At 31.1% G+C, this 21,434-nt stretch overlaps 1 protein-coding gene across 7 annotated transcripts in view; it reads right to left on the reverse strand.

Moving 5' to 3' along the window:
* The window catches only part of LOC112683261 (RNA-binding protein Musashi homolog Rbp6), a 433,196-nt gene that overhangs the window by 16,947 nt on the left and 394,815 nt on the right, over positions 1 to 21,434 (reverse strand). For 6 of the 7 annotated variants that reach the window (XM_025554187.1, XM_025554184.1, XM_025554190.1 and 3 more), the window contains 4 exons: positions 13,872 to 13,956; positions 8,593 to 8,625; positions 4,500 to 4,583; positions 1,010 to 1,069 (listed from right to left, as the gene is read on the reverse strand). In XM_025554187.1, coding sequence (XP_025409972.1) covers positions 1,010 to 1,069; positions 4,500 to 4,583; positions 8,593 to 8,625; positions 13,872 to 13,956 — 262 coding nt within the window. The remainder of the gene's footprint in view (positions 1 to 1,009; positions 1,070 to 4,499; positions 4,584 to 8,592; positions 8,626 to 13,871; positions 13,957 to 21,434) is intronic. The other variant, XM_025554186.1, reaches the window with a different exon arrangement.

A 21,434-nucleotide genomic window follows, 5' to 3' on the forward strand; every position in this document is an offset into this window, starting at 1 on the left:
TAATAATAATAATAATAATAATAATAATAATAATAATAATAATAATATAATGTATGTATATACTTGTATATAAATTTTAATATTGAATATTTACTCGTGTCTATCGGAGTAGAAATCGTCAGGAAACATCTGTGTTTTTCTTCTATATGTAGTACACACCAGCGTCGGTTGGATAAAAATCTATATGTGTATTACTCTTCTTTTTGTTTTTTTCTCATATATGTATGTATTCGTCTACATATAGACACATACTGGGTCAACCCAATGTGGTTGGTTGGGATAAGATATAATGTGTACAAACCAAAAATCGCTGCTGTTACGTTTTACAAAACGAGCGGCGTTATTGATAAAATCAAATATAGTCGAAATAAAAATAAAAATAGGAAAAAATAAATAATAATAACGCAGATGAAATATAAATACGATCAAATCCTACGAGGAAGAAGAGAAAACAAATGAAAAATTTCCAAGACTCATCCATATCTATTAATATGAAATTTCTCGACACTGTCCCCGGCGTTATGCGCTTTGTTCTTGGGATTTCGTTTTGATAAAACGATGGGATTTTTAATATTTTATAGAGTTTTTTACACAAGCTACACATGTTTTTCACAAGAATATTGTTATAATAACAATAATAATAATATGTGTATGAAATTCTAGTGCGCCTATAAGTCGTTGACGATATTATTTTTATATATGCATAATATATTATTAAACAAATAATATCTATCACTTCTAATTGCTTAAGGGTTAACGTAAATTAATATTATTATTATTAATTATAATAATACTATATCTTACCCACAACACAGGTGTACACTAAAAACAGTAATCTAATCTTTAAATTTTTCGGTAAGTGCTTTATAGGGTTAATCTCTACCCCCAATACCTCTCATATTACGCAGGAATGATGTACACATTTTAAATATATATATAGTTGACATTCTAATTACATTATAAGTATACGTAGGAATAAACAAAATGGAAAAATGTATTGATGATTTACCGTTATGGCATTGGGCTGGAGTAATACCGCAACGAGGCCTGGTCCCGATAATAGCAACCCCTACAAAATGTTAAAAAACAAACAAAAATTTGATCATTGATGAAACGTTTAAACAATACAGGAAAATATCTAAAAAATTTTAAATATATAAAAAACAACTGTCAATTCAACGAAGGTATAATATTATGTTGTGTTTACATAGTATACGTATGTACGTCTTCTACGCTAATGAGAAATTCTAGTTTAGATATTTAAAAATCAGGCAAATACAATTATAGGCTATCTATAGAAACTAAGTAGCTTAGCCTAATAATATTATGTTTCAATATTATTTGCATAGAATCTGTATACAAAACTAAAATAATGCAAATTGGCGTAAGGGTGTTTGGTAGTCGTTGGTTTCAGATGCCGTCAATCGAAACAAATTGTTTTTAAGCACAGGAATTGTGAGAAAAAAAATGAATTATGCAAAACCCTTTTTGAATGGATGAGCCTTTGGAGATACAGTGTTAGAGATGAAAAAATAAAATAAAATTATGATCAAAATAAAATATAGAAGTATATAAAAAATTAAAAAAGATAATATAATTTAGAATGTTTGGTCGATGTAAATCAAAAATACTGCTCCTACATAAATTAAAACATTGTGATTTGTATTATCAATAATTTATTTAAATTTATTTGATAGAATAATCATTGTAATATGTAACATAATAGGTTTTTATATTACGAGACATAAAAATGCTCATATTATACATTGTTAAAAAACAATTATCATTATTTTATAGTATTACAATACAGTAATAATTATAACTTTTAAATTACAAACATAAGGTATATAGGATTTTTTTTTTTTTAACAACGAAAATCCCGTAACTGGGTCATCATTAGTTTATATAAACAATTACATATTGCTGAATATTGTGTTTTAATAGTTTCTTAAATCTAATAATTATTTCCTAGTTTAACATTAAAAAACACCTAACGAATTAATTTTACTGGGAACCTTCTCTGACAAAATTAGACTAGTCGGACCCTCGGGCCAAAGTACAGTAACAATTCCATTAAACATAACATGCTATTGGTTATTGAATTTTATTTTTGTTTTTGTTTTTTTTCTTTCTATAATAATTTGTCGTAATGGAACACATTGGACCATGCTACTGTGAACTATCATATTGACATTATTTAATTGACTAACCCATTTTATAGCAATATATAATAACATTTTGTAAACACGAAATTGCCGTATGAATACACACTATAATAGTACATGAATTGCAAACGATCGTGATGGAAAAAAAATGAAAACATAAGGACAACGAAAAATAAACAAAATGTTAAAACAAAAACTTATAGTTGACACGGCACTTAAAAGTGTACATAATATAACATATTGTTGAAGTGATACAAACGTTAACAGCGGACGTTCAACGCGATAACAAATATTTGTAGTAGACGAAAAGAATGATTTATATAATATACATAATATATATTCATGTTATATATATATAAATATAATTATTTAAAAAAAAAAAAATTCCATAACCGAATAAAAGTAAAAGATCAATTATAATACACGCAAATAATGTACAAACGATGGCGATTTATCACAGAATTTTTGATTAATTATTTTAGTCGTGACATTTATGTTAAACCAATATTAAATAGGCGAACGGCCGTGAACTTTGTTTTGTTATACATTTGAAGAAAGAAAAAAGGTACATCATAAAGTAGAAAAAACGAAAAAAAAAAACAATGTGTAAAGAAAACGAAGCAAATATTAATAATAGTAATAATAATAAAATTGTGAAAAGAAATCCCATCGTGGCGATGAACATCGTATTCAATAATCATTTCAATAACAGTAAAAAATTACACTCGTCCCTATATTATTAATATAATACGTTACTACGTCTAAGTTTGATCGTTAAACATCATCATAATTCATTATCCTAATAAAAACATCATAGCTAATTATTGACTATAACTATAAGTCGACGATAAATAATTATTATTCTGAATCGAGAAACGTACGTCGATTAATATCGTATATTATGTATTATATAAATATAAACCTAATCTAATACAAATTCAAATAATTGTAATTAACTACCGGAACATATTCTAACCTAACCGGTCACTATTAGTAAAAACACTAGAATTTATTCAACTCGCGTAAAATTAAAAAAATAAAATAAAAATAGTGTCAATGTAGACAACGGGTATTGTCTGTGTCGTATTATTATAATCATCGACTTGTCACAGTCGCGATTTTATTTAACTGTTGATAGTAAAACCGACAGTGACTTATTTATTTTTTTTTTTTTTTACCGAAAAGATAATATATTATATTGTCATGGTAAAAAACGGAAAAAATAAACGATTTTGAAGTTATGCGAAAATAAAATTGATTAATATATTTCTAGGTTTGATCCATAAAATAAAATAATAAGCCACTTTCACTAGGTAGAAAAAAACAACAGACCGAAGCGAGGCGTATTACGAACGACTCAAAATGTGTACGTATTCATTAAATACACATACACACAATGTTAGCAGTAGCTGATTTAAAACGCATAAGATAAATTATTGTTGTTACAATAAAAAAAAAATAATAATAATAATAATAATAATGAAAATAAGTAAGCGCATAGACACATAATAGTAAAATATTTAAATGATACATTTTCTGCATGTATTTTCTTATGTATTCATAAATATACATACATGCATATACATAAATATACATATATGTATACATACATAAATATAAGTTTTATAAAGAGCAATGCCACCCGAATGTCTGGGCCGAATTTTCGCAAAACGCGTATGACACTTTGATATTTGGTGAGTGTTGAAAATTTTTTTTTTTTTTTTAAAAAAAAAATAAAAGCAATAACGATGACGGATAAACTTGGACGATTATAAAACAGAATATTGGCGACGGGTACGTAATAAATATTCACTAAGGTCAAAAATATCAAATAAACACAAACTCACACACACACACACACACACACACACACACACGCGCGCGCGCGCAAAGGTTAATATTCTGTAAACACAAATACGCACCAAAAAGTGATGCGCAAGAGATATCACTCGGCCATTCGAGGTGCTACGATCGATGAAAACCGAAAAATGCACACAGGGACAACACAAAAGTACGAAGACTGCGACGGTACGAGCACTCGGAACGCTTTGGGGAATGCGAATTCGACCCGGAGCACCGGTGTTAATAATAATAATAATAATAATAATAATAATAATAATAATAATAATAATTGTAATAATAATAATAATAATAATAATAATAATAATAATAATAATAGTAATAATAATAATAGTATAATAATGTTATTTAATAATAATAATTATGTTCACAGAGGCATGGCATGCATATAGAAAGGATGGGTGTTGTGATGGTTGTGGTGATGGTCAAGCAGTGCGGGAAAAGGGAGCACAGTGACCTGTGCGTGGTTATTACCTGCTGGATACGAGAGTCCGAAACTAGGGTAACCCGAAAAACCTCGGCTAGAGGCGTACGCTGCGTACGCAGCTGCCGGAAAACCTGCAACATACGAAATGAGGCGATTAGTGAACACGCTGGTAAAACGGTTACGGTTAACAATAGTACCGAAGAACGATAACGATGATAGTGGTAATAATAATTATAACTAACGATGGCTGCGGCGATGGCACGTAAAAAATGGAAGAACAGTAAATTTGCGCGCACGGAAAATGCAATCTCGCGGACCGTAATCTACCGATGCCCGATGGTACATCGATCGCGCGACCAGCAACGGTTACGAACGCAATGGAGTTATAACCCGGGTCACGGGCCCCGACCTTGCGAACCACATCGCAATATCGTAACGCGTACGTATTATGAAATATAACCACTGACTTGGGTTACATGCGCCCGAGTCAGTGGCTACCAGTTATACCGTGGTTAGCGGGTTGTATTACGCTACCGGTTCTTGAACCGTGCTTCGAGGAGCCCTAAAGATCCACGAGAGAAGTCTAGGAGCTCCGTGGAACCGTGGGCATATCTGAACTGATTACATTTTAATATTAATATTATATTTCTTAGTTAACGAGGAAATGCATGGTTACTTGAGTTACGTAATGAATTTTACGTTTTAAGAATATTAATTTGATTTACAACTCAGACTTCCGATAAAATGTGATTATTCCGACTTCATTATGTACTTTCGCAAAATTAAAAAGTGAATTTATCAGTACAAGGTAAAATGACCAGTTTCCATAGCAAATGATAAATTTTGAGCTTTTAAAAAATTCAATTTGGGGCTGTGTATTTTTCTTAATAGAAAAATAATTATTGTTGACTCGAAAATAAATTCCTGATGTTCGGGGCATCGTAATTTTTTTTAGGAACATAAGGGTTTCGCGAACCACAGCGGTATACTCTACGAGTTGGTAGTATTGGCGCGTGATCAGAATGATCAGATAATTCGCTAATTCTGCGGTGACTGAATTTATACGAAATAAAATTAATCAAATCAAGATATTAATAACCTCATTTTCATTTTTATAAATATATAACACTTTTAATAAAAAATCGTACAGTAAAATTTAAAAATAAAATGCACCATATTCTACATTTTCACGAAATTTGGTTTTAAAAAAAACCCAAATTATTTATTTAAACAATCTAAAGTCGATAATTTTTATAAATGCAATATTTTATAGTTTCAAAAGGGTCGGATAACCGATTTTAAGTTTTTCTTCGAAATACCGGTCGAATATGGATTGAAGAAACTCAGATATCCGATACCACCGATTTCGGCTGATATTGGATATGGGTTGATGCCTAAACTCACCCCAAGTCATTTCTGTCATGTGAAATATAGTCATGGAGGTATAGGATTTAACGGCAAGGGTGACTTGATGCACATAATGTCTTGATGGTCGTATTTTTTTCTCCAGGATGTTCACATCGATCTAATCGGTTTCGCTCAAACGTGAAAAAAAATATTATTTTATTAAAACTGTCCTTGATTTTCTGCGACCATCGTTTTAATTAAATTAAATTTTCACAGGAGCCTAATTTTGATGTCTTGTATTCGGATTTAAAAATATAACTGTTGGCCGAATAGGAAGGTACTCGTATACTCGTAGTAGATTGATAATATTATATTAAATTTATATAAACATATTGTGCACGTGAACACGCGAGTTAATTATTTCCAAACGTTACGGTTCGTATCGTAATAAAGCTCGTTATAATACAATTATACCGAGGCGAAGCTATACCGTTTGAATTATTATTTGTATAAATTGAAATATAATATTGGTCATAAGACTTGTCGGATAAATAATTGTCTTTTTGTTCTGCCCGCGTAAAACCTCAAAAATGTAATAATGTAATACGTTTGACGACTATAATAACTTCTCCTTCTTCATCTAACATTTAAATGAAATATTAATAGCACATTTTTTAATTGTATTTCGTTATAAAAACTGTCGGACTGTAATATTTTTAATTATAATAAGCGGATTTTTGTAAAAAAATATAAATCACAATATGAAACAGTACAATATGAATAATTATAATAATAATAAAATCAGAAAAAAATATAAATATCAAACTGTAATTCGTACCAAGCTTAGTTCTTTGTTTTAAATGATTTATAATAATTAAAAAGAAATCTGAACACAAATCAAATTAACGAACATTATAATTTATACAATTGTTATTTACAGAAATTGTGGTACGACAAATGACTAATGCAATTTTATTATATTTATGGATAGTTATTCTTAGTGACAATAGAACTGAAATTTGATGTAAACATCGATACTACCAACTACTAATATTTTTTTGTTTAGCATACAGTGTGTGTTGTTATTAACGATTTAATCGCTTCAAATCAACATAGTTTCAAATGGATAGGATGTTTGTTTATCGTCATACTTAAAACATGACCACCTTTTAGCGATTAAATACAAATATGGTTATTATTTATTGATCATTGACTTGATTACAAGTGTTTATTGTTTTCGGTTTTTTTCTCCTCCTTTCACCCCATCTTCACGAAATGCAATCTCGACAATGAATTTCTACATCCGAAATCCGAAAGATGGAATTTTGGCAAACTTACGCGGTGCATGTCAATTCCGTTATTTAAAATTTCATGTTCGAAACATAGATGCAAATAACTATGAAGAGAAAGAGCAATGTGCACATAAATAATGGTTTTCGCGCGATTTCGTCGGTTGCCGATGAATGTGCTCAAAGTGCGGGGACTAACCCTACTCCTCTACCCGGTAAACCGTCTCTTTAGTATTTTGTACCGAAGATTGATATCACGAATTCATTATGGTGATTCGTCGTCCCTCAGATCTCGTCTTCCTCGAAATGAGAGGAAATTTAGGATAAAAAGAGGGATGAATGTCAAATGTTTTTTTTTCTTTCCTTTCCCCTCTTCTGCCATTTGCTGTTTGCCACTATACCGAGACAAAATGTACAAGAACCTGAAGTGCGGCTCAAGGGGACGATCATCTGTCTTGGCACTGTCGCGATGACTGTTTGGACGTACACGAATCCATTTGTCGGGCACCAGAAAAGCTTCCATATCCTTTCTAGTACTTTGGAGTGACAAGGGGCTTAAAAAAAAAAAAATGAGCTAGTGACTGACACAGTTATTATCCGTAATTAAAAATGGCTCCGGATAAAAACATTTTATGTATGTATGTATGTATATTTTTATTCGTTTTTCCCTCTGAAACAAAAGACTGGATAATAATAATAATTATAAAAATACATACGAATAAACAATTTTTCCCACCGATATGATCACGACAATATGACAATGGAATTTTCGATAAAGTTTTATCGAGGGTAAAGAATAAAAATGAGAAAAAAAAATACTTTATCGCACTACTGTAATGTGCAGCACATAAAATTAATATGATTTTGGTTACGTATATTATTATGATTAAAATGAAACGTTTTGACGATACATATTGAACGAATTAATGAGAACGGTGACGACGGAAATGCCGGACATGATAAAGGAATTAGTCGTGTCTTAGAACAATTTGTTATGCGCACCCAGCAGTGAGTGTCAGTCAGCTCCCCGACTGTTCACCCTCGATTTTACTACCCTCGTGCGGTAGAGAAACGGCAGAGGTGGTGTCGGGGAAGACCATTTGTCATTGTCTGAACACCCACTCCTTTTCTGCGTCCTGCTGCTCCCTCACGACCCCCGGATCACCATTGCCATCCGACCAATCAGTCCTCTGCCTAGGGTCTCTATTGTATGCCTGGGCCCGTGCCTTCGGAAAAGCACACAGCGGAGAGGTAATGTTTATTATTTTGTAACGACGTTACACATCAGCCTTGACGTGATATGTTACTAATGACACCGAAATCGGACAGCCCCGTTAAACTTTATTCAATTAATAATATTCAGGTATAAAAAGTAGACAGTAATAATAATAGTAATAATAATAACAATAACAACGATAATACAACGCACAAGACTGTGGTGTGAAAAACCGTATACACATTTGTTTTGTTTTGTACGTTTATTTAAAATAATGATTGTACTCACCGTCAGGCAAGGTCCCCAATGGCCACATAAAATCTAAAAAAAAAAACCACATATTAATATTGTCACACAATAAAAAGTCATATATTGATTTAAACATTACACAAATTATAAATACAAAATTATTATTTTAAAGAACAGAATGACTCATTTCATCCATACGTTCCATATCGTTCATCCATTTAAACGTGTGCATTTAAAATGTTCAATTTCACGATGACATTTTCTGGGACGGATAATGGAGGGAACACGCGGTTAGTAGTCATAATGTTCGAAATCCGAAAAAAATTCACCCGAGCGAGAGCTTTCAGGACTAATCTAAACTATATGACTATATGTTATATATATATATATATATATATATAAAATTAATTAATTTAAACTAAACGTTGAAGAATAATAAAATAAAAAAAAGGCCGAAAAAAAAATCCTAAGGCTAATGTTCAACGAAGAACAAAAAACATCATAAGTATAGTATCTAAAAAATAAAGGTAGGAAGTATTCCGAAGTTAAAAATTAAAAAATTAAAAAAAAAAAATTGGAAGACAACTAAAGGTACGTGTAATAATATTTTAGTGTATGACCCGCTTCGAAGGTCGTATGGACACGTTTCAATGTATATTGTGTTGGTAACTAAGATACAATTGAATTCAAACCATCAAAGTTTCCAATTCAGCTTGTTTAAATTGGGATGCATTACAATAATCAATAACACTATCTAAACACAACAATATAAGTAATAGACGAGGTAATACACTTCAAATATCGAATAAACATCAATCTAATCCGGAAGAACCATTTTCAATCTAATACAATATAATGTAACCCTATAGGTTTCATAATAACTAAAACCTGTTAATCATGTGATTATTTTCAAATTCTCAATAAAAGGTATTTTAGGTATTAAGAAATGTATTTATTTTTATTATGATATATACATTTGTATACGATTTCAACCTGAAGGAGAACTCTAGTTGCTATCTAGTACAAAGTGAAATATAAGAAGTTGGTTTTAGTTTTTAATTACGAGGGCCATTTTACAAATTTTCCAATAGTGCATAGTCATTGCAAAACCTGAAAAAAAACCTTTAAAAATACACCTAAATTTATGGCATACCGGTTTCCGACAGTTATCCAATTTTCACAATATATTTATATTGTCTTTTGAGTGTAGATCAAGTGATTTTATATAGATATTTTATAAACTATTTGTAGAAAATTGAGGTTTAATGTTTTCTAAACACTTTTTCGAAGATGTCGATATAATAATTTTGGTTTGACAGAAAGTCTATACAAACCTACTATTGAATAAAGAAAATTAATTTATCGTAACTTCAAAAAACACAAAAAAAATTATAAGAGTTTAAATATTAAATTTTGACAAAACGATAAATATCCCGAAAATCCGCTATTTTTCATATAAGTTTCTTTGTAGCCAAAAAATTAATTACTGAAAGTAGAAAAAATGATTTATTTAAAAGCATTACAAAATTAAATTTAACCAAAATCAGATACTTCAACGAATTTACTTTAAACAATATTAGTTATTTAATTAGAGACATTTTTAGTTTTGAATTATTTTATTAAAAAAACGTGTTGTTTGCAGGTATTTTAAATTTTAAATTTTATTAAATTTTGAATGCTTTTTTTTTAAAAAAAAGTTAGAACATTAAAAGTTCCATCTATCTTATTAATATATTAGGTCTATTACCACATCAATCATCTTTAGAAATATAAATTGATTCAACTAACCTTTTTCACTCAAAATCGTTTATTTCGAAAGAAATGGTAAATTGATTTCAAGTTTAAAAATCCTAGGAGCCTTGTCATTTTTTTAATATGTTTTTATATTTCTCTCAGTCATTACTATACCGTTTTAGTTTAATATCTAATTCACTCGTTTCAGTAAAAAAAGAGAGAAAAAAATACTTTATTGATTTTGTACGCATTGTATATGCAGTATAATATAATATATACTTTGGTACTCAAAGTAATAAAAAATAAATCTTTCGTTTTTTTATTTTGTTTTTTCTCTTTTTTTTTTTAGTTTTGCGGTCGTTATGAAATCTCTCTAAACTAATGGTTTGGATGCACCGCGTAGAGCTGTCAGTGGAGCGAAACTATCACATCCATCCCGATCTATTGCGTTGGGTGTTATGAAGAAGGGGACAATATAGTATTTTTTAAAGCGTCTAAAGAATATTGATCGGAACTTTGGCAAGAGCTTATAATGCCTTGGAGAGCATAAGCCGATTAATGTCGGACAATATGATGAAAAAATCCCATCAAACTGTTTGGTCCGTTAGGCGAGATTTTTTATCCTTTTTTATTTATTTTTTTTTTTTTTAATAAAAATCACGTTATATATAAAAAAAAAAAAAAGGCCAATAGGTACCTACTAGAGTGGTGGTATTTTTCAACGAAAATTGGGGAGTATCTAAAGCCGCTAAATCTTCAAATTATAAAAAGTTTCGTATTTTCGAAAAATTCCCTAACCTGCAATATTTTTTTCACTTATTCTCAATATGTATATGTACAATATGTATATTTATAAAATCGGTAAAATAAATATAAATCTCAAATAGGGGACTTGAAAAGACATTTCATATGGAATTCAATTTAATAGTTGAATTAATTTTTAAAAATAATCAAACAATAACAATAACATATACATGGTGGTATAACGATATGAGTGTAAAAGTATCTATCATAACATTTATGAACTTTATTCATAAATTATGAATTTTTTAATATTTATTTTCCAGTCTTATAAAATCTTTTTTTATATATAATTATTATAATACTTTTAATTTATTTTTAAACAGTCAATACGAAAGATATTGAATTATTTTGTCTGAGAACTTATCGAAAAAACTATATTTCAGTAAATATTTAAGTCCAATGATAATAACTCATGGACAATTTTAATAAAGTAATTTTAATACGGAATGATGAACAGATTCGTGATATTTCGATAAAATAGGTTAAGTTAGGTTGGTTGTATAAAGATATTGAATTTTAAATAATAATTATATATGACTCGATTCGCAATAAAGTTGAGTGATATTAATTTATATATATTATGAGGATATGGTTTTTGTCATAGTGATATGTATAAATTATACTTGCAATATAATTAAAGGCGATGTCGATGAGTTATTTTATATTAATTACGACATCAATACATATAATGCATATAATGTTTCAGTATTTAAATAGAAACGTTAATAATAAAATTATCGATAGTATATTTGTGTATATATGGTATAATTTATAAACCTATAATATAAACTATAATGTATGATATTTTTTTTATGGTTAATATATGGTTACTGTATACCTAATATGTGTATACTTCGATAATAAACGGAAATTCAAATATTAATGGTAAAAAATAGTTGCAGCTAAACGAGTTATCAAACCACTACAGACTAAGTGATTACAAAATTATAATAAACTTACAATAACTTTATATTTATAAATATTTAGATATATACTTATAAAAAACGTCTCAAATATAATGTTTATATGTATAATATGATCTATTCTACAGATATAATATATATATTTATATATGTATGTATTATTTGATATAAGTAGGTACAATGATAATCTAATTTTGGTTTTATTATTCTATTCTAAGTTCTTATTTGTTATATAATGGATAAACAAATTTTACAAGTTTTCGACGACGATAATAAATACATAAATACGCTACTGGAATTGGGTAAATTGACAACAGCAAAAAAGAAAAAAACAATTATAATCAATACCAAGAGCAGACCACATCAGGCATGATTAACTTACGGTTCTAGTATATCCATTTTGATCGGTAAAACATAGGCCACGAGTAATTTTTTTTTTTTTTTGAATTTTCGCTACATATGAGTCCCAAAGCTCTCCTGAACTTACACGTTTGATACACGCCCGCGCGCGAAGAACAAAAAAGAAGATTATTGTACACAATAATCGAATGCTGTTTTTAATTTACTCTAAAGTGGACTGTGAAAATTGTAACTAAACTATTTATACACGTGTTTATTTCTACACATTATGGCACACGAAAAGAATTGAACAGAAAAAAAAATGATCTGTCAAAACTAGCGTGTTAGAAGATAAAATTGAAACGTGACGAAACGAAATTAGTGAGAAAGCGAGTATGATTATTTATTATTATTGGATAACGTGTACGAGGATAGTGACAGAATATTAAACAAAGTATGATAATTGAACGGTAACGGTTTTCGTAATTATCATCGTCAGTCTAATTTGATGTACAAAAAAAATAATATTAATAATAATAATGATAAAGATAAATATGTATAAATTCGATATGCTACGGATGGGATAACGGGTAAAAGAGAGGAAAGTAGATTTCGAAGTTCGTGGACGGGAAGTGAGGGAGTGAGGTGGGAGTGAGGGTAAAGGCGCGTTATAGACTACGATATGGTTATGGTATTATTGTGGTCGCGGTCAGGATGACGATTCTGCGCGATCGGCACGTAGTGGTCGAGGATTACGATGGGGGGCGGAAGGAGTTTAAAACGTTAACGGTAAGGCGGCAGTCTGATAGAGGGCGGACATGTCGGCAGCACCGGGTATGGCTTGGACGGCGAACGCGAGCCCGTCGGGCAAATTAAACGCGACTGTCTGCGGCGTCGGCGGCTGGGGAGGCTGCGGCTGCGGGTTGACCGGCAGCCGGACGCCCGCGGCAGCGGCGGCCAGCAAGCGTTTGCACGCGGCCGCCTGATGCATGGCGCCGATCATGGGCAACTGCACGAGTGCGGCGGCCGCCGGCTGATGGTGCTGATGGTGGTTGTGGTGCTGTGCCTGCTGCTGGTGGTGGTGGTGTTGCTGTTGCTGCTGGTGGTGGTGGTGTAGCAGGTGGTGGTGGTGCTGTTGGCCGGCAGCAACCGCGGCGGCAGCTGCTGCCGCGGCCACTGCGGACTGCTGAGGCAGCGGGTACGGCGTGAAACGGTAGCCACCGATAGCCGAGGCCGGCGAGGCCACGTGATGATGCGCTGTTATGATGGCACCACCACCACCGCTTACTACGCCGTCACCGCCGCTGCCACCGCCGCATCCACCGCTGAGACCGACACTACCACCACCGCTTGGACCGCCCATCACGGTGCCGGCCGTCGAGACGACACCGTGGTGGTGCGTCGATCTGGACGGCGAACCGATCAGACGGTGATGATGATGGTGGTGATGACACACCCGCGATCCACCACCGGCCGCGCACAAGCCCACGCCTGATTTTTTCATTACAATAAACTCACCGTAAGTTCCGCGGCCAGCTGCTCGCGTTTTCGCCAGATTCGCCGGCAGCATTACTTCCTTCGGCTGCGCCTTTTTACATTCCACCTGAAAATAACAGGGAAAATACAGTTAGTCCGTACCACAAAAATGTCGAATTATCATTTATTAGCTATTTAACGTTAATGTATCGGATTTGAGACGTGTTAACACATGTGTCGATCGAACCGTCACTTTGCTCAATTTTACAGTATATGTTGAGTATCGGTAAGTTTATGAAAACATGTCTGAACACAAAATACAACGGGTCTAAGCCTATCGCAAGTATATACAAGTATTAAAATGTTTTATTGTAATGCTGCTAAATTTGTTGTGACGCCACTGTTTTTCCAAGACAATTCATAGGGTTAAATATATTTTTTAAACGTCAATTATTTTTACAGATAATATTCAATGCTGGTCTCCGGTTAACAAAATACGACACTTACATATTCTATGTAATTCTGACAGTTCAGCATTGGAGATCATTTGTTTCTTTTTATTTCAATTTTCTCTTCTATTATTCTATAAGCTAGTTCATTTTTATGACTCAATATGTGACTAGTTATTATATATACATACAATATATGTATGTCATACATATTAGTGGTTTACGAAATACGTTTATGTTTCGACTATGCAATTCGTTGGTATTTGACCGCTATAATTCATCCACGCACAAGTGTAAATGCACGATTTCATCATAACGGCATAGTTGGTAACATTACCCCAGTGTTTTTTTTTTTGTTGATATTACATAAAAACCCCATAGCCATTCCACGAATACATGGTCAAAGCAGCTGGTATTATATATTAATCAACCGGGTAGTAATTTATATTTAATAGTCATCTGAGCTTCTTGCAGGTTTACGAGTGCAACCGAGTACGTATCATAAAACTCCTGAGCGTTAGGTTTCAAACACTCATCTAGTTAATAAAACAAATTTTAATGGGTTCAGCATACTAATAATTATCATCATCGACTTGTGATTATTTATTCGTTCGTCACCGTAACAGCCATTGACTTGAACTGATTCCGTTTCGTTCGAAAAATAAAACAAACGGTTAAAAATTAAGGGCAAGAAGATTAATAATTTTAAAAAAAAAAACAATAATAAAACGTAGGACATATAACATACGAAGGTATAAACTACCGTTGTGAAATCACACATTCTTGTTCCCGGATATTATTATAATTCACTGAAGCCATTAATAAATACTATTGTAAATACCACTTGACATTTTGCTTATGACGTTCGACATTTGGACGAATTTTCGTGTCATCATAGATTAATATTGATCATATTATATTACTTTTTACTTTTTAGTACCTAATAAATACATATGTGGGCCGCGATTGTCATTCGTATTTCAAGAATATGTCCACATGGGTTCATCAGAAAAAATTGTTTACCATCGTGCCGGGGAGAGAAGGTAAGACAGATTCAAAGGATAAATTATACGACGCATATTATAATATTAATTATTATTATTGTTGTAACTGTATGAATAATAGATAATGCGCGAACGTGCGATCGAATTATTTTACAACGGACGAACGCCTCCGTAAAGTATGCGAATTTAATTATAAATTAAATTCGCGATGGATCATCATTGTGTGTCATACATGTCCTAAACGCATTATGCGTATATGTTCATGGATAATGGTATAGTGATAATAGTGATGGAATTACATTATGCCACTTGCCATTTACCACCTAACCTACTTAACATTACCCCTAACCGACTGTGGTTCCGTTCGACAACGACGATAATAATAATTATAATTATAACGATGTTATACGAGTCTCTTCCACCCCAGCAGCTTAATAGTCGACCGAAAATATTTGATGTACACATCACCGCCTGTGTACATTCGTTAACTTTTAAAAATTCGAACGCTCACTTTTCATAAATACTGCTGCTGCTAATCTGGAAATCTATGCACGACTGTTACAACGTGGATTATGGTATACTATACATATATAACTTATAAAATTCTCTTGTCACAGATTTTATTGAACTCTTCCGAAACCGATATTCATGAAATTTTTTGGGTATATTTTTTAGGTCTGAGAATAGCTCCTAAACTATTTATCAAACCCTTAGGTGTTAAGGGTTATGGCCTCAAGGTTATGTGTTAAGGCCTACCCCAAACGTATAAATTATACACCAATAATATAAGCGTAATCATTGGACTAATTAATATCCTTGGAAATTAAAAATAATAAATATCACACATTCTTATTTTAATAAATAATAATATTGTTTGTATATAAATAAAGTTAAAAAGAAAAAATTGTTTTATTTTATCAATGTCAGCAAGACGCAAAAGGGTTAATTTGAGATTTCAAACAAATGCAGCTACAAATAAAAAGAAAAAAAAATTACATATTAATAAATTTAAGAGAAATCGAAGAGAGCAAAGAAACAATTTTTTCAATTTTTTCATGTAATTCCAAGTTCAATGTACACTCATGAGATCAACGCTTGCTTGAAATAATCGACATTGCGGCGTAATATTGAAAAACTATAGCTAAAAGTAAACATGCGTGTTCAAGTGCTTCAAGATCCATCCGCTAACACATTTTCAAAACTATTGTTAGATATCGGCAATGGAACAATCGTTGATTTACAGAATGCTCTTATCGAATGCATTTTTCCATGTATACACATACAATATACAAATCATGAGTGGCTGATTGTTTTTCAAGATTAGTATTGTTTTTTTTTTTTTTAATTGTCTGTTTTTTTTTAACTGTCATTAAAAGTAAAAATTATTTAATTACATATTAAATTATTTAGTGCATTAAATTAAAAAAATGGGCTAGCATTTTGTAATTTTTATAGGCCGTCATCGTCCACAGAACTCCATTTCTTTTTCAATCAGAATTTAGACACCATCCCAAAATACTTACAATAGGTTAGTTTTTATACTACAAAATATATACTAAAAATATTATAAATGGCAATACAACGTTTGCTGGGTCAGATAGTATATATATATGTCAGTACATCGAAACCAAAGCGCCGCGTAAAGTTTGTACTCAAGCCGTTAATAAGTGTAATATGAGGAGGGTTGGACAAGTTTTCAGTTTCAAGACGTCCGATGAGAGTGAAATTAGAATTTCAAATGGAACATATAGCATCCAGTGCATTGAAATAGGAAAACGAAAATAAGAGATAAAGCAAAATCGAAATAAACCTCTTATCAGAAAGAATAAATATATGTATGTAATATGTGAGGAATGTATATTGTACCGGTAGCTTTTAATAAAAGTAGTAGAGCTGCGTATACGATTTGAAAGAGCAGTACAAGTATATAGCTCAAAAATGTCTCATACACAAATGCCTATATTACACATAGCCCTTTATTCATGCTGCAGTGGTCTCTATCCTAAACTTATACGGAAGAAAACGAGTGTTTGTTTGGCGTCGATAAAACAGTGAAATGCGCTTTTTTCGCGCAAACATTCACCGTTACCGCCGCCGACTGTTTTGCAATTTTTCTTTTATCACACACATATGCTTCAAGTTTATACGTTATCGCAATAAGACTGCACGTGATTATGTAACAACAGTTCACCGTTATTGAATCTACTGTAAAAAGGTTACACGTACCATACAGCAGTGGAAAAGAGAAATTTGATACTAGTACAACACACATGCATGTACAGTCGTGTAAATGTGTTCGTGCGTGATTACGTGTACGCTGTGCCGACAAGTGACGTAAATCCATAGCGTATGTCTGACCGCAAAGCTTCAAACGACTTCCGTCATTGACATCCGTATAATATACGTGTAGAGGCGATGCGATTTGCCAAGACGGGCAACAAATGGAGACTGACAATTTTCGCTATTGCTTTTCCTCTCGCGCTGCACTCTTGTTCGCGCGTCATTCTTTTAGGATTTAGTTCGCAGTCCCTTTAACGATGACCGCTAGACTTGATTGGGTAATTTTCCGGATCCGCGCGGGTCACGCACACCGGAGGAATAAAAATACGAACAAAGAGGGTATCGAACACAAAAGATCATATACTCATTTGCGGTTGTCTCGTCATTTTTATTAACGTCGTGTGCACCCGTTGTTTCTAGTCGTCCACTATCATTTATAATTAATGACGATTTACATGCATAAGGTAACTACCATCATACGAGTTGCCGAATCACGCTGTCATTAATAACAGAAACACTAACATACCATCATATGAGAAATATACTAAATAAATTGCAAAGGTATAATGAACACATGTATATTTATATATATATTATATTTGTATCGTTATATATTGTTTTGATGACAAAATGTCAACGTTAGTTTATTAAATTATTAGTGACTATATCGACATTGTTTGATGTACTTCACATAAAATCTTGAACGATTTTCGAAATTATTATTTTTGGTAATTACCCGAAGAAAACCACTCTCTTGGCTGATATCAAATTATAACTCCAACACTACACACTATAGCCAACTATTAAAAACTAATTTTACAATTGCCATAATATTAATATAAACTTTCCGAACAATTTCAAAATGATATACAAGCAACGACAGTTCAATTCTATAAGTATATTTTAATAAATAAATGCGCTCTGTTTCACCGATGTTAACTTATATATTCGACTCGTATATCATATACGGTACATCCCATTATCATATAAAACAACTTAAGATTCTACGATACTTTCATCGTTTATTTTTTATTTTATAATAAAAAACTTTTTTAATTCTTAGCTGATATATATAACGTTTTAATCGAAGACTATTAAATTCAAATTTCGTGATTTTGTATTAAGTACAGTATTAGGTTCATCGAAATAAAAATAAAGACATATTAAAATATGTTTTCAGCTAAGTTTGCTTTAAGGTAAAATTTAGCGATAAAACTACAGCTATTAGTATATGTATAACAATTTAAAATATTTGTTATTACTAAAAACCGGATTTAATTGACATTGCAACTTTTTATTTATACCAGGTAAATCAAATCTGATCAAATATGTATACGAATCGGATAAGTTACAGTCTTCTTATTTAATTTAAAAATGCAATATTTTGTAATTTTCAATGATTTTAAAATTTTTGCAATTATTGCAATTTTTGTACACTTCACGTGATAAAGTATACAAACTATTATTTCTAAAGTAATTTTAAAATAAAAATATAACTACGACGTTAATTTTTAAATGTATTTAAATGTATTTTAGCATTTTTAAAATTATATTTATCTGAGTTATTCATAAAACTTATAAGTTTAAAAGAATCAAATAATTAGTTACTTAATAGTTTAAACATATTTAGTGAAATTGAAAATATTTTGATAAATATTCCCGGTCCCAATAGAAAAATAGTTAAAGATAAATTAAAATATGTCTTAGAAAAAAATTAAGGATATAAAACTATTAAAACTTACTCTGAGGTAATGAGAGGAAATTAAAATTTTAATTTAGAAGTAACACCAATTTTTTTTAAATTGTTTTAAATATGCATCGATAACAAGTGTAGAAATTGAACGTATTTTTTCATTATATACACATATTTTTAAGTAACAAAAGAAACAATTTTCAAGAACATAATTTAGAGATGTATATAATTATAAATATTAATTAAAAAAAAATGATATATTTTGTAAATATTATATTAATGTCCATAATATTATTTAAGTAAATAATTAATGAATATATTTGATATGATTTTACTATATAATTTCAATATATTTTTCATTGCAGTTTTAACATATTTATATTGCAATTTTGGCATCTTTTTAGTGCAATTTTAAGATATTTTTAATGCAATTATATCCGGTTTTTAGTTATTGCTTTTCAAATAATAACACAATATTGGTTCACGTAAAATCAAGTAAAACAAAAAGCAAGTTAATCACCATAAAATAAACATATAAAAATATTAAATAATATGAGTTAGTATGACTATTTATATATAAATATTATTTTATACACTGGAAAACAATTTTAGGTATTATTTGGATGTTATGCGGTTGATATTATTCTGTAAGTTCATACTCAATTAAAAATCTAATTATTTTTAATTAAACCAGTATTTATGTACTATACTCTTTAAGGTAATTAACGTCATCAATGGAATTACCATAGAAAAATGTATTATATCTTATCGTATGATAGAATTATTATTTTTATGAAATATTTTTTTTTACATTTTTTTTAAATCAAAATCGCTACTATTGTTTAAAAACCGTCACCAACTATTTTTGGCGACTAATGCTAAATTTGTTTAATTTGTTTTTAATGCGTTAAAAGTAATTTGTTTGTTCCAGATAAATAAACAATTTTTACATCCCAAATGTGTGAGTTAACTTGCATTATAAATAACCATAACGTTTCATAAATTCCAGAAGAGACATAACTAGGGGAAAAATGAGGTCAACAGTACGTTTAATATTAACAAGCAAACGTACATATACTCCGGTAGTTTACAGATATATTATAAATTATATTCATTCCCCAAACAGGGTTAGTCATTAGCAAAAAAAAAAAAAAAATATATGTATATATAATAAATAAATAATAATAAACAATAATTTGCAGTTATTTTTTCTCGTTATATTATTATTTTTATCTCGCTCGAATACACATATTTATGTATGCGCAAATAAAATGCCTATATATTGCACGGTCGGAATTATGTCAAACGGGAAGATTAATTAATTTTAACTCGATCGGGGAGCGTCGATAAGGTCTCCCTATCCACTATAGCTTTTCTCCTACCCTCAACCACCACGAATACTGCAGCGCCTAGTCGAGCATATCGGCAGTGGTGTAAAATTAAATTAACCCTTCGAAAAACATTAGAGCCCAGACATTACATTAATTACCGGAAAACAATTAATAGTGCACATTAGCTATGGACAACGGTTTACCGTCCCTCACGTCCACCCATGGTTCTTGCACCAGGATTGCCACTATTGCCGTCGCCTCTTTAAATACCCGCCGTTTTGTAGAGATTACAACAATTCCACAGAGACCTCAGGGTCCATTGCGATGGAGTAGGCAAAAAAAACCTAGTCACAAAATAAAAAATAAAACGACAGCGGTGCTAGCTAATACCGAACAGGGTTGTAATAACCCTTTCCTGTGAAGATTACAGTTATCCGGTGACGACCGTACTCGATCTTCGGTTAATGCTCTTACGCATTAATAACTCGTTACGGGAAATATTGTACACTTTAATTTTTTATAATAATTTCTTCCACCACACTCACTCCCCTTTCCATGTACCAAGTAATCCATATTTTAATTTTTTCATGTCAAGTCATGAGCATAGAATTCATTCAAAATATATCAACAACTGGTTTGAAATTCTGGTTGAACGTATTACGTAGTATTGTAACACTAATTATGTTTTGTACAATAAAATCGATTAGTCTGTAATCGCAGACTTGTTTTCAAATTCACTTAAACTAACCAGTCAGTATTGGCTCTATTTAACCCAGACGAGCAGGATATGACTTTATCAGCAGGCTTCTATTGGAGTATATATATATGTGTAATTATTATATCAATGC

This window comes from Sipha flava, unplaced genomic scaffold (genome assembly GCF_003268045.1).
Source record: "Sipha flava isolate LNK unplaced genomic scaffold, YSA_version1 222_pilon_pilon, whole genome shotgun sequence".
Taxonomy (NCBI): domain Eukaryota; kingdom Metazoa; phylum Arthropoda; class Insecta; order Hemiptera; family Aphididae; genus Sipha; species Sipha flava.